This window comes from Elgaria multicarinata, chromosome 3 (assembly GCF_023053635.1).
Source record: "Elgaria multicarinata webbii isolate HBS135686 ecotype San Diego chromosome 3, rElgMul1.1.pri, whole genome shotgun sequence".
In the NCBI taxonomy this organism is placed as follows: Eukaryota; Metazoa; Chordata; class Lepidosauria; order Squamata; family Anguidae; genus Elgaria; species Elgaria multicarinata.
In genome coordinates, this window is record NC_086173.1 from 30,621,516 (window position 1) to 30,638,200 (window position 16,685).

General features: G+C 47.0%; 1 protein-coding gene across 3 annotated transcripts in view; it reads right to left on the reverse strand.

Moving 5' to 3' along the window:
• Positions 1-1,038: 1,038 nt before the first annotated feature.
• The window catches only part of NR4A1 (nuclear receptor subfamily 4 group A member 1), a 43,469-nt gene continuing 27,822 nt past the window's right edge, over positions 1,039-16,685 (reverse strand). For 2 of the 3 annotated variants that reach the window (XM_063119852.1, XM_063119851.1), the window contains exons 2-7: positions 11,996-12,843; positions 7,822-7,951; positions 6,273-6,424; positions 3,808-4,010; positions 3,295-3,473; positions 1,039-2,597 (exon numbers count right to left, since the gene is read on the reverse strand). In XM_063119852.1, coding sequence (XP_062975922.1) covers positions 2,341-2,597; positions 3,295-3,473; positions 3,808-4,010; positions 6,273-6,424; positions 7,822-7,951; positions 11,996-12,841 — 1,767 coding nt within the window. In that variant the 5' untranslated portion in view covers positions 12,842-12,843 and the 3' untranslated portion in view covers positions 1,039-2,340. Of the gene's footprint in view, positions 2,598-3,294; positions 3,474-3,807; positions 4,011-6,272; positions 6,425-7,821; positions 7,952-11,995; positions 12,844-15,328; positions 15,388-16,685 lie in introns of those variants that run through there. The other variant, XM_063119853.1, reaches the window with a different exon arrangement.

The following is a 16,685-nucleotide window of genomic DNA, read 5'->3' on the forward strand; positions in this document are numbered from 1 at the left end:
TTCCATTACGATTTGCCACTTAGGCAGAACATAAGAGCTGCGCTGCATCAAGTCAAGGGTTGTCCAACTAGTCCAGTATTTGTCCACACAAAAGTCAACCAGATGTTTCAAAGGGAATCCCACAAAACAGCGCTGTCCCACTTGTGTTCCCTAGCAACTGGAATATATACACACCTTTTTCCTCTTTAAGGAACCCAACGTGGTATACATAACCCTCCTCCTCCTCCCCATTTTATCCTGACAACCCTGAGAGGTAGTTTGGGCTGAGAGTCTGTGACCGGCCCAAAGTCACCCAGTGGGCTTCCATGGCCGAGTGGGGACTAGAAACCATCTCTCCTGACTCCTAGTCCAACACTCTAACCACTACAAATATAGCCATTGAGAGCCTTACCCTCCATACATTTGTCTAATCCCCTTTTAAAGCCATCCAAGTTGGTGTCCATCACCACATCTTGCGGTAATGAATCCCAGTTTTAACTATGCCCTCTGTGAAGCACTTCCTTTTATCTGTCTGAATCTCCCACCAATCAGCTTCATCAGATGACCCTGGGTTCTACTACTATGGGAGAGGGAGAAAAATATTCCCCAATCCACTTTATTCCCCAATCCACAACTTAATTTTGTGCATTTATATTATTTTCTCACCCTACACACACACACACATTTTACTCGCCCTTTCTCCAAGCTAAAAAGCCCCAAATGTTGTTACCGACTATAGATGAATTTGGTGAAAGACGACTGCTTGTGGTGCAAAATGTTCTTCCTCCTTTACATCTATGAGATTGTAGCTCGGAGTTGTAGCTCAATGGGTAGAGCAACATCTTTGCAGGCCCCAGGTTTAATCCTTGACATCTGTAGCTGGGGCTAGGAAATTCTCCTGTCTGGAACCCTGAATTGGACGGATCAACAGCCTGACTTGATGCAAAGCAGTTTCCTACATGGAAAAACCCATTGACCAGAAGAGACAGTGCACCCAAAGTGTGCGCACATACTGACAAGCAATGCCTGGCCGCAGCCTCAGCTTCGCCTTCCTTTTTTAAGGCAGCCTACTTAGCAACACAACCTAGGGCAGCACCACAGAAACAGACCGGATCGTGATCCTTATAAAAGGAACTCTGGCTTCGAACTGCTCAGCATGTAAGCAAGTCTCAGGAACAAGCACATAAGCAAACGGGATTAGATTTACATCTACTCAGGGTATTTTTTTTATTCAATATATTAAATATATATATATTAATAATTGGAAAAAAGTCACATACTGGAAATTGGAAAGCAGGGATAGACAAATATAAATGTCAAAAAAAATTGGTAGACTTTACAATACAAAGTTATGTACACAGAAAGGCAGAAGGTGTCCTGCAGGTATAGGGCGATGCACAATCGTCAATGGCTCAAACAAAAGAGCCCCCATTTCTCCCCTCTGCCATCCATCCATCCATCCATCCATCCATCCATCTGTATTTACAAAGCCAACATGCTGTTCTTCTTATATACAACTTTTACAAAAACAAAACACCCAACAAAACTCGACTGCCACTGACAAAGCAGCAGGCTGGGAGCAAGCTGTCTGACGGATGCCTGCTTATTTACGGCAAAACTGTCCCTCCGCCCCTTGCCGGCTGCACCAAGTGCAGAATGCTAGCGGCTTCTATGTGCAGAGCTTGGGAAATTCCAGTTCCCATATCTGGGAGTGAACTCTCAAGCCAGGGCTGATCCAGGACCGACAACATGGATTAAAAAAGAAAGAGAAGGTACCTCTTTTTTTTAATTCCAAGCCCCTAATTGATTGTAAAAAAAAAATAAAATAAAATAACAAACACCAACTGAGCTTATTCCACACATATTACAGAAAGCGGATCTGTGCAACTGTATGGAATTTAGGGTGCTGGATTGCACGCAGAGCCGTTAGCAGGCCGTGGAAAAAGGCAGCATCATTTAGGGATATTGTGCATGTAACCCTAGAAGGCACACTGGGATTTCCCCCAACAGGGTTCCAAAAATAAAAACCCAAGACTTCCTCCCAAGTTCGGAGAGAATTACATGGTGGTTCTTAATGTCCCAGTAATGTCTAAAGTGGGGACGGGTGGGGGGAGAAAAGAGGGGGCATCTGGTGTTCGTGGTCTTCAGTTTCCAACCGCTGGACTTCAGCACCCCTCTAAATGAGTCTGGAAATGTTCCTGGCATCTCCCCTCCAGATGACGGGTGGCAGGGAGTTTCCTCTGCCGGTTGCTCTCCATCCGGGGGAGAAACACAAACCAAAATACAAAAACAAACAAAAAAGGGACGCCCTCCCCAAAAGAAAGCACCACATGTTCATGGCAGCTTCCCCACGTCGGGTCCTCAGAAAGGCAGCGTGTCCATGAAGATTTTATCCACAATGGGGGGCGGTGGCACCAGATCCTCCAGCTTCAGGTAGAAGATGCGCTGCAGGCCTTGGGTGCACAAGGTGCGCAGTTCCGGGAGTTTGCCCAGCAGCTTCGAGAGGCAGTTGGGATGCACCTGCTCATTGGTGGTGGAAGTCACGTGGTCTTTAAGGCAGCTGACAATGCGGTTCTGGAGATCTTCAACCTTCTTTGGCTCCTTTAGCCCATGGCGGTCTGGTTTGCAGATCGGAGAGGAGAAGAGAGAAAAAGGAACAGAGAGGAGGAGTCGTTAGAAGAAAAGCCTTCAAAGGTTTTACCCTAAAGCAGGGTTGCAAAACCTCTTGCAGCCCGTGGGCTGAGTTCTATTTTAGAGAAATTCTTGGTGCGCTGGGCCGGAAGCCAAGAGGCAGGTGGAAAACACCAGCCTATTTTAGCTTGAAGCTCTTACTGCCTGTACATAAGCCTTAGGAGAGGCTTTTTAACATTTTTTTTTTGGGTGGGGGAAGGAGAAAGGCATTGTATTTTATATTTTTAATTGTTTGTTTGCCATTTTTCTCTTTTAACTGTTTGGAATCCCCCAGAGAACATTGGTTATTGGTCGGATTAAAATAAATAAGCAAGCAAGCAAATAAACAAAATAAACCCCTGTTCTGTGACACAAACATCCATTCTTTAACCCTCACCAGTGTCTACACTTTTCTATGAAGACATCTAGAAAGGTCACAGACTGATTGAAAGTTTAAGTGCCTTTTTCCAGACCTCTGGAGACTCCATCAGCACAAGCTTGCAGCTCCTGATCATTATAACCGGGGATGATTTTGCGGATTTGCCCCATCCTATGGCAAGCAGCATTTGCCCAAACTTCCTGTCCTTGCTGCTGCCTTCCTTACTCGCATACCCATTCATCCCAGAAGCACTGGTACCCACCTACCTGTGATTATGACAAGTGCCGCAAGACAGGAGAAGGAGGGCACATCAATGTTCATGCGATGGAGGCTCTGGGAGAACTCGATAATGGAGTCTATCCATTCCCCAAAGCCTCGGACACACTGCATGCGATGCAGCACCACACCATTGCAGAAGATCAGCTTGCCTTCTTCTGGCTTGGACCTGTGAGAGAGAAAGAGAGAGCGTGCATGGTGTTGTCAGAGAGGAGTTGGCTAAATTTGACACTGGACAGGAAAAATGTTGGGAACCCCCTCTCTACCAAAACCCTCACCTTCCACCAACCTTGCAACCAGATATGAGACATCTACCATACTAAGGTTGGATCAGATGGTCTATATACTTAGAGGCTAAGGGTGCATTGCAATGTGTGTTTAGACAGAAAAGCTGCCTGGGGAATGCTGGGAGTTGCATGCCTTTTTTTCTGTTTAAACATGTATCAGATTGTGCCCTAAAAAGATCACAGTTTGCTTCATACTACAGACTTGATGCATGTTACCTGTATGCTAGCCGAAGAATGAAGAGTTCCAGAAAAGCAGATTCCAAAAGCAGGTCTTGATCCTCTTTTGGAAGCTCTAGGAAGCCTTGGATCTTCTCTGCCCATTTCCGGATCACGTCCATTGAGCCTGTTAACAGGTCATAGAACTGTTGCACGTCTACACAGTCCTCCTTCTCAAATTGGTAGGAGACAGTTTCCTGGAACTGACAAACAAAACAAGACTGCTGTTGAAGAACAGGCAGAAACAGGGTTTCTCTCACCCATCCCACTTACTTTTTTGGGCTGGGGGGAGACAGGCAGAACTGCGGAGCACACCCGCAGTGTACCAAACCCCCACAGTGTACCACACCATGAACATTTGGTAGGGCTGTCAATAGACAGAGAGCGAGGGGCCATCACTCTGTGGTCAAGCAGCTGCTTTGCATGAAAAAGGTCCCATATTCAATCTCTGGCATCTCCAGCTAAAAACAACAGGAAAGACCTTTCCCTGCCCTACACTTGTGGAGAGCCACTGCCCCCCAGGACAAATGATACTGGGTTAGATGGGCCAGGGTTATGATCTGGTATAAGGCAGCTTCCAATGTTCCAGAAGGAAGGCTGCAAGAGCTTAATCTGGTATGCAAGCCATCATAAGAACATAATGGATCAGACCAAGGGTCCATCTAGTCCAGCATTCTGCTCACATAGTGGCCAAGCAGCTGTCGACCAGGAACCCACAAGCAGAACACGAGTGCAACAGCACCCTCCCACCCATGATCCCCAGCAATTGTGTCTGATATTGGAGGTAGCACATACCCATCAGGGATACTAGCCATTGAGAGCATTCTCCTCCAGAATTTGTCCAGTCCCCTTTAAAAGCCGTCCAAATTGGTGGTCATCACTACATCCTGTTGTACTGAATTCCATAATTTAACTCTGTGCTGTGTGAAGAAGTACTTCCTTTCATCTGTCCTGAATCTCCCACCAATCAGCTTCATGGGATGACCCCGGGTTCTAGCATTATGAGGGAGGAGAAATATGTCTCCCTACCCACTTTCTCCACACCATGCATAATTTTAGTTGAATAGATCCATTTTGGAATTCAAGAAAGGAGAAAAACAAGCCAGCCACTCCATAGCTTAGCAGAAAACAAGGAGAAAGCAGGCAAAGGACCCCTTCTATCAGTTGGCTTTGCCCGTTTGCATTTTGCGTTTCTTGCATTAGCCACTTTGTGTTTGCTGAAAAAGGCAGGCAGGTTAATACATATTCCTACCACTCCAGAACCTGGGGAGTCATCCAATAATGCTAAATGGCAGTAGATTCAGGACTGGCAGAATGAAGAACTTCATCACCCAAGTGCATAAACAAAATTATGGAATTTGCTGTTGCAAGATGTGGCAATGGCCACCAACTCAGATGGCTTAAACGAAAAGATTGTATGGATCGACACAGAGGACAGTCCATCATTGGCTTGTAGTTTTAAAAAGCATTATGGAAATACAACATTCAGAGGCTATTGCCACTGAATACCAGGCTCTTGGGACAGACATGCCGGGGTGAGCTGGTGCGTTCATGTCCTGCTCATGCAATTTGCAGCGGCTTCTGCCTGGTTACTGCACTGAACTGGTCACTAAATTAGATTGGATTTGCTCTGATCCAACACCAAAGTTTACTTTATTTATTAATTAAATATATACCGCCCAATTGGCAGCTGCTTGGAGCAGTTCACAATCGTACACACACACAAAAACCAACACCCCCTCCCCAAAACCCCAATAACTCCAAACAATAAAAACCATCCTGAAAATATCAAAACTTTAAAAATATTAAGGATCAGTTAAAAATCAAAGCAACAGATTAAAGGTGCAATCCCGTGCATGTTTAGACAGAAAGCACTCCTACGACTCTCATAGCTGGCTGGGGGATCCTGCGAGATGTAGGAGGGTGTTTTTTTCTGTCTAAACATGCATAGGATTGGAGTCTAAAAGATTAAATGCCTGCTGGAAGAGGAAGTTCTAAAGGTATGCAGTGAAGCTGCTGGGCGGATCTCCCTGGGAAGGGCATTTCCCAGTGACTTACCCAACTCTAAGGCATTACATGGCAGAGGCACAAGTATTTCACAGTTTGACTGGCACATGGGCCAGAGGCTTCAGGCTGTACTGGTACCTCACCGCTCCCAAACAATTAACGATGACCAGGATGGCCTACATAACCCTGGCCAGCATCCCAGAGCAAGTACAGGATGTTCTGACGCCGGGGAATCGCGGGGAGAAAGGAACTCTCTCTCTTAGGACAGCCCCTGGGCTCTTTGCTGTCTACTGCAGCAGTGCATTGGAAGAATGGAGGCCCTCCTATATCTGGCTGCGCCCTAACAACGGCATTCCGTGTTAGGTCCCAAGACATCTGGCAGGCTGTCCCATTTATCAGCCTGACACATTTCTAGTCACCAGGGTCTCAGGCTGTCAAGAATGCAGATCAGTTAGTACCTTGGAATAGTCGAGCTTCGTGGCGCTGGGTATGGAATCTATGTGTGCTCTCACGAGAGAGGAGATGAGGCTGACCGGAGAAGCATCTTGAGCTTGCTTGGGTTTGGAGGGCAGCCGACCACGCCGGCCTTTCAAACTGTCTGTCCGCACAACTGAGGGAAGAGAACGGGAGAAGGCCAGGGGTGGGGGAGGACGAGGAGGAAAGCAGAGAATAGAACTTTAGATAAGCAGAAGCTGCTGACAGCAGATGCATGTGGCTTAGGCAGGTTTCGAAATCAAGGAACACAATTTTAATCCTAGCCAGAGCAGCAGGCTTCGGCCTAATTGCTACAGGTTTACAATGTGTTTCACTAAATGGCAGGATGGCATTTAGCGTGGCACCATTATGTACATTACGACCACTGTTTGGAAGGCGGGAATATGATCCTGTAGACCCAAGCTATGGGCATCTGTAGAGACCCTGTTCAGACAACACGCTAAAACATGCTGGTTAACCAAGTTGGGCTAACCGTGAGGGCTTAACGTGCTGTGTGCAAGGTGATTGCCTAACCATGGTTGCTGGAGAACCACGTTCTAACCATCTTCATCCTGGTTCTGTGGTTGTGTGCAAGAGAACTACATGTGGTTAGTGGTAACCACAGTGAGACGTTGTAAGCATAACCATGTTCCCCAAAGAGCTTGTTCAGATAACATGCTAAGCCACACTTTAAACATGCTCACTAACCATTTTCTTCAAAAGGGTTAGCGGCCTACCATGGTTGTCTGAACAGGGCCAGGGCCAAAGTATCATTTGTACAGGGTACAGTTTGGCCTACAACTCCCATGATCCCTCACCATTGTCTATGCTGGCTAGGGTGGATGGGAGTTGTAGGCCAAAACATCTGGAAGACCACAAGTTGACCACCCCTGCTGTACACAGAGTTTGGCATCTCCAGAGCTGCTTTTGGATATTCAAAGGAAGTGGTGAGACCTGCAAGAGCTGTGCTTCATCTCCCAACGCTTGTAGGTCTTGGAGGCATTGGAAGAACACACATCTTCCCACACAGATTAGTTGCAAAGTCTTACTGATTCTTTGGCAGAGGTCTGAATACTTTATCTTCTCTTTCACAGGCTCACAAAATACATAGGAAGTCTCATGGGCTAACGCAAGGTTGTAGCCACCAGCACTTGTCAGTGGCCAGTTGCCTACCTTGGCTGTGCCACAATGAGGCGTACGGCAATTTGCTTGGCTTGCCACCAGCAGAGTAGCTGAACGCCCTCCTGCATCACTTGGCCATACTGACAAAATATGGTTGGGTTTTCCCCAGAACACGTTTATGGCCGTAAACGAGATTAAAATCCTTCTTAGTGATTGCACCTACTAATCCAGGGAAGAAGCTCCCCTCAGTAAGTAGTGTGGGCTTTAAGGCTGTGATCTTGTTTGCAGCTTATTTGTCACCAACCTTGCTAATGCTGAACCAACACAAGAGGGGCAGAGGGAGGGATGGGAAGAGAGAGGGAGAAAATGAACACCTAGGCCCAGAAAAAGCATGGGAAGAACCCTGCTCACCTTCTTTCACCATTCCCACAGCAAGGCACTTCTGGAAACGACAGAACTGGCACCGGTTTCTCCGCCGCTTGTCCACAGGGCAGTCTTTGTTGGCTAAGCAGATGTATTTGGCATTCTTCTGTACTGTGCGCTACAAGAGAGAGTAAGACGATTAGATGAGCGCTCTCTCTCTCTCTCTCTCTCACACACACACACACTCACACACACACACACAAAATCCCCACCAGTACATTTCAACCTTGGGGGAACGAAAGTCAAAGGTCTGTCTAGCAGGGATTTATTCATCACACAACATTTCTCCAACCTAGGGTTTCTCGGTTTGCAAGAGCACCATCCCAACGGTCAAATAGAAATCTCATGTTCCACGTGGGTGCACCTTCCAGACACAGCTGTGCCTGCACATTTCTGTATGTGGGTAATATTACAGCAATGCCAGAGAAACATGATGAAAGGTGGAAATGGCACTGAGCAAGCTTGACATATCAGAGAAACTGAAGTATCCGTTTCTGAGATCTACGGTTGCCTTATTTCAACTAGAACCACTCTGAAATATTTTGTGTTCTGAACTAAGTATATATAGAGCACTCACTTCTCTTTATTACTGATAGCTGAACATGTGAACTAGCTTCACTAAAAAGCATTAAGCTTGACTTGAAGTTCTCTCTGTGGTGCTATAATGGGAGATGGCCTGTTCACACCTAAAACCACTAGTTGTTACTGTCATCGAGTGATAAACATCAAGTGAGATAACATTCAGTTTCAAATATTTTGGAACAGCAATTCTATATACCAGAAATCCTCCCTTCACGTTAATTGTTGGTATGCATCAGATCTAGATCCTTTTGGATGCAACTGAACCACCCAGCCCTCAATGTATATTAAAAAGGGGCAGGTCTGAGGTACGAATGAACTAATCTATTGGTTCCAGGTCCTCTCCACTTCTCTTCCCCCCCCCCAAAAAAATCTTAAGTTCATCCCATCCCATTTCTGCATCAGTTTGCATTTTTAAATCCACATGGAAATTTGCACACATTTGTCCTAATGTGTGCATGCATGTTAGGAGGGGTCATAGTTCAGTGGTAGAGCACCTGCTTTGCATGCAGAAGGTCCCAGGTTCGATCCCGGGCATTTCCAGGTAGTGCAGGAGAAACATCTGCCTGAAACCCTGCAGAGCCATGGCTGCCAGTCAGTGTCAACAATACTGGGCTAGATGGACCAAGGCTGTAACTCTGTATAAGGCAGTTTTCTAAGCTCCTGATATATGAATATTTTTATACAATTTCCCATAATATGAGCGTTTTTGCAGATTTTGTCCTAATATACACATTTTTGTATACTTCCACTAATGCACGCGTGCATTTTGCTAAATATTTTTGGACAGGAGAAATACACTGCAAAATTCAGAGAAGCACAAATACCCAAAGTTAACTGTGATCCAGTTCATTCGTTTAATTGGGAAGTGTAATTTAAATAGGTTCGCACTAAAGGGTGAAGTGAACGATACCCCACCCCCTCCAATGCCCCAGACTTGGGAAATATCTGAGCTGATGCACCAAAAGGCACAGCCATATAATGAATTAACCTGTTCTAGCAAAGTCACCTGACCAAATAGGCATATGCAGAATGCAAGTTACGTGGCTCTGGGTGGAGATCTGTGTGCTGTGAAGTAGCAGCGTGCAGCTGATTTGACCCAAATGATAGCTCTGCCCACAGTTATTTACGTCTTTTAAATAAAAGTTTACCAGGTTACCACTTCTGGCTGTTTTATGGGAGCCATGTAATCAAACATCTGAGTTGCAAACAAAGAGGAGTAACATGACTGCTTCACAACCACACCAGAGTCAACATGGTTTCCCACAACGCCAGTTTGGTTAAATAAATTAAGGCCAAACTACACATGACGTTCGTCATGTCGCTTGCCCTTGAGTGCAAACTTTGTCATTCACAAGGTTTGGGAACCTGACATTGGGTAAGGGGAATTTAACCCTTTGCCCCTCATTGTGGTCCCAATCCCTATTCCTGAAATTTGCGTTGGAAAAACACACCACCCAACGGCAGCAAATTGAGAGAGAGAGCGCTTTGGCTATGGGGTGGTATATAAATGTAATTAATTAATTAATAAAATAAATAAAATAAATAAAATAAATAAAATAAATAAAATAAATAAATAAATTAAAATAAAATAAAATAAAATAAAATAAATTGCAAGTGCGATGAGCCCAGAGCTTAGGAAGCTTCCTCGCACTGAATCAGAGCCTTGGTCCATCTTGCCCAGGGTTACCTCTACACTGACTGGCAGCAATGATTTTCCAGGGTTTCAGGCAGGAATTTTTCCAGCCCTATTTGGAGAAGCCGGGGATTGAACCTGGGACCTTTTGTATGCAAAACAGGCGCTCTACTACAGAGATACAGCACCTCTGGATGAGGAGTGGAGCAGAGGGCAAAAGGGTTGAAGGGGCTAGCTTCCCTCTCAAGGTCCCTATTGCTTCCCTCCCTGTTGGGTTGTTAGTAATTTGTGAAAGAAAAAAAAATCTTGCATTTAAGGAAGAAAGGACAGTCCCTAGCTGTGCTGGCCTGAAGCCCTCGTCATTCCCAGCCAGCATGACCATGTTGGCTGAGGATGGTGGGACCTGCAGTCCAACACATCTGGAGGGCACCGGGTTTGACTTGGGAAGGTATAAGGAAAACTGTTTAGGCAGTATTGTACCCAACCCTATAGGCTAATATTGAATTCATTTCCTGAATGCTGGAAATGTTCTAGCGAAGTCACCTGAACATTTGTTTGTCCTTAGTGTTGTTTGTCCTTACGCAGCACAAACAACACTATTCATGCACAAGATGGAGGCATCAGCAGGTTTGGGGGAAGCCCAAAGTCTGCATATGTAGAAAAATCCTTAGAAAAAGCTTTTAGGGAGAGCTGACAACCCCAGAACAGCTTAATGAGGGCACTCATTGGGCATATAATGCTGACTAACTCCTGCGGGGAAATCAGAAAATGGAAGGTAGGGAGAAGAAACAGAATGGAGTATCCCTGGAAAGGGCACAGCTGGTGGAGCCGTTAATCAGGAACACTCCAACCCACTGCAGCATTTTGTGGCAGGGTCACAAAATGGTCTACTCCATTGCTCGCTATAAGCAGTGTTCTGACTAGACAACTTTACAAACATCTTCAGAAACCTGTACGGGCCGGCTGTTATAGAGTGATTCCCAGCCTCATTACGCAACCTCACCAGCTACTGGCCTGTCTCTACATTTTCTTATTCATGGTCTTCCCAAATTTCTATTTCTAGGAAACAACCTAAGTGGGAGCTACGGCACTTGGGACACCAACACACTCCATAGGCAGTTATGTTTGTGCAGTGTTCTGCCTGCCCTCCCAAAGAAAGTGATGCTTCAAAGTAGCCTTCCTCACCCAATGTTTTGGACTACAACTCCCATCAGCCACAGCCAGCATGCCCACTGGCTGAGCATGATGGGATTTGTAGTCCAAAACGTCTGGAGGGTTCGATGTTGGGGAAGCCTGCCATGAAGTGACACCTTTGATGCATTTGGGTGGGGGGGGGGGAAGAAAAGTCATCCACCCAGGTCTGGCCTGTTGGGGCAGGGCTGTCACTTGCAATTTTTGTGCCCCAAGAAATACCCAGCTCATAGTCGTTGTAGGTCTTGTTCACAGGAGTTAACAGATGGGATGCATTTGCACATCTCAGCCTTTGTGAGAGACCAAAAGGCTTCATAAAGTCCTGTAGCATGCAAAACACTCACTTCCAACCCCCAAAATTTTCCTGCCACCTACCCCCATGAAGGGAAGAGAGTTTTTCCACAATAACCTCCTTTATTTAGAGAGGCCAGGCTGAGGTCCAATGACTCATCCCTGGAGCTGTCAACAGCAAAGCCTTCTCCCTTCCCCTCCCCACAAAAGGAGCCCTTGGACTCCCAGCATGCTTTGTGCTGACTGCTGGGCCATAGAGAATGCTGGAAGACCTTTGCCATAATGCCCTCCAGATGTGTGGGAATGCAACTCCAAGGCCAGGGATTATGGGTGTTGTAGTCTCACACATCTAGAGCAGATCAGATTGCGGAAGTTTGCCTTAACGGCACTCAGCGCTGGGGAACACCAGCAGAGGTGCAAGGAAGTTCACCGGGCGTGATGCGAGAAGGGATGACTTCCCCTTACCTTGAAAAACCCCTTGCAGCCTTCACAGGTTCGGACCCCGTAGTGTTGGCATGAAGCGTTGTCCCCACACACGGCACAGCGCCCCTCATTGGATCCGGGGCTGCGTGCCTTGGTCGGAGAGAGGGGATTGTCCATCAAGCCGGCGCCGTCCAGGACGGGCGAGGCCTGGCCAAGCGGCAAAGGGGAAAAACCCACAGAAGGGGAGCTCTGCGGGAGCGAGAAGACATCTCCATCCACCAGGTGTTGGTGGGCAGCTGGCGGCATCTTCAAGGGGCTCTGTGGAGGGACCCCAGGGCTGTGAGCCGAGGGGCCGAAGGAGAAATAGGACGGTTGGGTGGAGCCGCTTTTGGGGGGCTCTGTTGCTGCTGCCGCTGCCGCCACCCAGGGCCTCATACCCTCATAGGTGTGAGTGGGCGAATAGGCCCCAAAGGAGTTCTCCCAAGATGGGCCCTGAGAAGTCTGGAAGCTTGGCGTGGAAGGGGAAGGGACCGAGCACGGGCTGCCGTAATAGTCCGAGCCGCTCGAGGACATGGTCTCGTCCAGCTGGCTGCTGAAAGGGCCGGGGTAACAGCCGTACACTTGGAAGTCCTCCAGCTTGAAGGAGGCGGAGGTGGCGGTCGCAGGGTTCGCAGCCGGGATCTGGTAGAGGAAAGCGTCGAATTCACCCGCGTAATTGTCCATGAAGGTGCTGAAGCTGGGCAGGGAGGCAGTGGCAGCCGTGATCTCGGTATTAACCAGGTCCATGGTGGTTTTGCCAAGCTCAGGAGTCAAGAGGTCTGCTGGGTGGCGGTCACAGGGTCCTCCGCTCTGAAGCAAGGTCCCATATTGGGTTTGGATACAGGGCATCTCTAGGAGGAAGAAGAGAAGGAGGAGGGCGGGAAAGAAAGGAAATCCACGGTTATTGGGCATTCACTTCTGAGGCGAGCAGAGAGACTCAGCAGCTGGTTGGCAGGAAAGGTCACTGACCAAAACACTAGTGTAGAAGGGGCCAGGAAACAAACAGTCATGCTGTGAAATAATTCTACACAAGCACCCTTATAAAGGTGGCTTGGACATATTGGCTTCTCAAGATCTTGTATCCATTGGGTTGAATCCAACTTTAATCCCATTCATTTTGATGAGTCTACTTTAAGTAGGACTAACCCTACTTTAATTTCAACAGCCCTCCCCCCACGCCCCCAAAAGTCTTCAGCTTTGGTGCTAAACACGGCCCTTTGTTCAAATAAAAAGAGGAATTCAAGTAAGGAACGAACAGAAGTGCAGAACTGTGGTTAGAGGAGGACTAACGTTTCCATTTGTTTAATGGAAATATTAGGAGGAGGAATAGGGCCCAATCCTCCCCTTCACAGGGTGCGCCCTCACTCCAACACTACAGGAAGCAGAGCGAGCACCACAAACTCTGGGTAGACCCTCAGAATATCCCTCATTGTGATTCCCCTGAGAAAGAACAGCATTTATGCATTATTTGTTCAAACACGTGCGGATATGAAAAAGGAGACACCCGCCCCCCCATAACTGTGTAGCCCCTTCACAAGTACCCAGTGTTAATACTGTCCTCGCATTGCTTGTGTTAATGCGAGGACAACCTCAGCATTTTACTGTGTGCCTCTGCCAATCTGAGGCAGATGCTAACATGGCCCTGACCTAGAACTCCAGAACTGCCAGTGATCAATCTTAAACAACAACCCCGTCTCTGACAGTTGCTGGCCAGACGTCACAAGCAAGGCACGGAGATTACCATGTGTTGAGGCAAACACTACCTTAGCACACGGTGGCATTCCTTCATGAACTGACTGCCTTGTGGGAAGAGGCGATCGCTGGGAAATAATTGGTTTTGAAAACGATCTTATCCAACATCAGGTTCAAGTTCACCATGATGAAAGTCACAACAGCGAATTTCTCCACTGATGGCATCATAGCTGATGGGAGGTGGGTTGTTGTTCTTAATTATTTATTCCGAGATAGGCATCCACCTGTTTCGCTTCCCTCGCCCTTGGTTAAATCCTTACACATTGCACAACCTCTCACATTTGCTAGACATGGGCAATGCCGCAGTCTTAGGCGAAGGCTACAGTTTCCTAGGTAATATGGAGAACACCATGGATAGCACAGTTGGGCAATCCCCACACACAATGCTTGTATGGTCAACAGAACATTTAAAAGGACTTACGGCAACATGGGATGCACTTCAAATGTCAGTGAAAAGGCAAAAACACACCTCCAGGCATTGAGGAAAACATCCCACAAATAACTGGTTTCTACAGGACACGTGAGGCACTCCTAGCAGCACACTTGAACTCTGTCATCTCTTCAGTGCACGAAGCTACTGCTCAATGTCCACTTGTATGGCTGGTGGCCATGCAGTGCCCAAGACCCTGTTCACCACTGCAGGTATTTAATGGGGATGAGGAAGAGGAAACTGGAGATAAAGCAATAGAGGAGGACTGGGAAGAAATGCATTTTACTTGGCCTTCATTTCAAGTAGGAATGAATGATGACGGAAGGATTAAGCCAAAGGAATTATGGAAGAACCATGCAGATGTCCTGGAAGGACGTTCAAGGCAAAAGGACAGCAAAGGTGTACAAGACAAGTTTTTTTTAAAAACACACACACACGCAACACCTCCTGATGAAATTTAAGGGTTGATGCAAGAATCTGGCTATCCAGGAATGGACCCAAATCCTTGAAGGTTCTTGTTTCTAGGTCCAACAATGCCAAGGTCTATTGAAGTTCAACTCCAGATGCTCCACTTGCAATGTTATTTCCATCCTCATTTCTTAACACATCGAGGATCCCACAGTTCAAACTGAGGAGCTTAACAGCTGAGTGGACGATGTCCTCTTAGACCTCAGGCCTTTCCAACATATTATGGGGGATGTTGGGGTTGGGGTCTGGAGTTTTAGAACAGGTGAAGAAAGGCAGACAGTCCCAGATCACTATCAGTGCTTCACATATGCCAGCCTCCCCAAACTTGAGGCCCTCCAGATGTTTTGGACTACAATTGCCAGCATTCCTGACCATTGCTCATGCTGACTGGGGCTGGTGGGAGTTGTAGTCCGAAACATCTGCAGGGTACTAAGTTGAGGTTGCCATACACTTCTCTCCCTTTCCCAAGCTTAATATTGAAATTATCAGCATAAAGACCTGGAGGAACTGCTGCCATTCCCTCTCCCCCTTCTACCACCCCCACATCCCAATTTAGCCCATTCTAGAAAAAATAAACTTTGAGAGGCTTTATCCCACCCTGGTTCTTCTGTGCCAGCAACAAAGAAGAAAATTACAAAAAGGAGACCCAATTTAAGTCAACCCCTGCCTTCTCACCCCACATTTACCTTGGAACAGTCCTTCTCTTGAAGGTGTTGCTCCTATTTCTTGAGACTTTCTGAGGCTGCAGTTTTTAAAATTCAGCTCTTAAGAGTGTGCTATGGGCTTTAACTGCAAATGGTGCCCTGTAAAAGGTGAGACGTAACAGGAGTTTTTGGCCGAGGTGAAAGCCAAGAAAGTAGTAACCCTTGTGGCAAGATGATAATGTCATGCATATCCCAGACCTTTAAAGGTTAGTCTCTATTGGTCAAGGAGCTGCTGCTTTACTGGGCAGTAAAGGATTATGGAATGTTGAGACACAGAGAGCTCCAAGGAGGTTTTCACAGGGCCATGCCATTGCAACAGGGTGAAAGCACTCTTCTTGATAGAAGAGGGCTCTTCTTTCCAGTTCAACACAGACACCTCTGGTTGGAAAGAACCCCCTCCACCAAGGATGGTGCTGGAAGAACTGTGACTCTGGAAGAAGGACCGGTATGAGCCACATTCGTCCAAGAGGGAACAAACTCAGAAGGAGATTATCCCATTGAACTGAGACAAACTCTCTCCCCCAATCTGCCAGGAGCATCAGGTGGTGCAGGCAAGAGTGTGCATGCACTGTGACAACCCAGAGAGCCACAGGGACAACGGCAGCAGCTGGAATGGCAACAATTAGCATTGATGATTCCGCTCTGGCAAATAAGAGCTTATTTGTTTGTCATCTTGTTCTTTTGCATGCCGTTCCTATTAACCTGTAAATCATAGGGATGGGCAAACTCCCCCGCGTCCTGTTCGCATTCTGTTTGCTGGACTCCCGCCGGTTGCCACCCGTGGGTGGGTGTGGCGAGTTGCCAGACAGTGCACAGGCACCCGATGAGAACTGCCAACTTCTTTTTATCCACAAACTGCGATTTTGCACAAAATTGCAAGGGGGGGGGGAATATTTACGGAATTCGCAATTTGTGCAAATTCATGGCTGTAAAGAGCACAACTCACACAAAACTTGCAGGTGTAAAGGACCTTTTACACCTGCATTTTTGTGCAAATCATGTTATTTGCGGATGTGAATTTGCACAAATTGTGATTTCCATAAATGTTTTGCGCAAATCCGCACAGGCGCAAATCAGAATTTGCACATACAAGAAAGGCAGGATACCGCAAGTTTGCTAACGCCAAGTCAAGCTAGCTCAGGGATCCGCAAACTGGTGTCTGGGGACGAGCTAGTGAAAATCCATCACGCTCTGCCCCTAAACCGGATTCCTCTGACATCCCTAGTCTCAAATGAAGGACTTGCTGTGTTAATTTCCCCTGCTCCAAGGCTAACAGAAAGTGACAAAGATGGGCCTGATTTTCTAGTGCGTCTGAATGGACACCCAAACATTCTCCTCC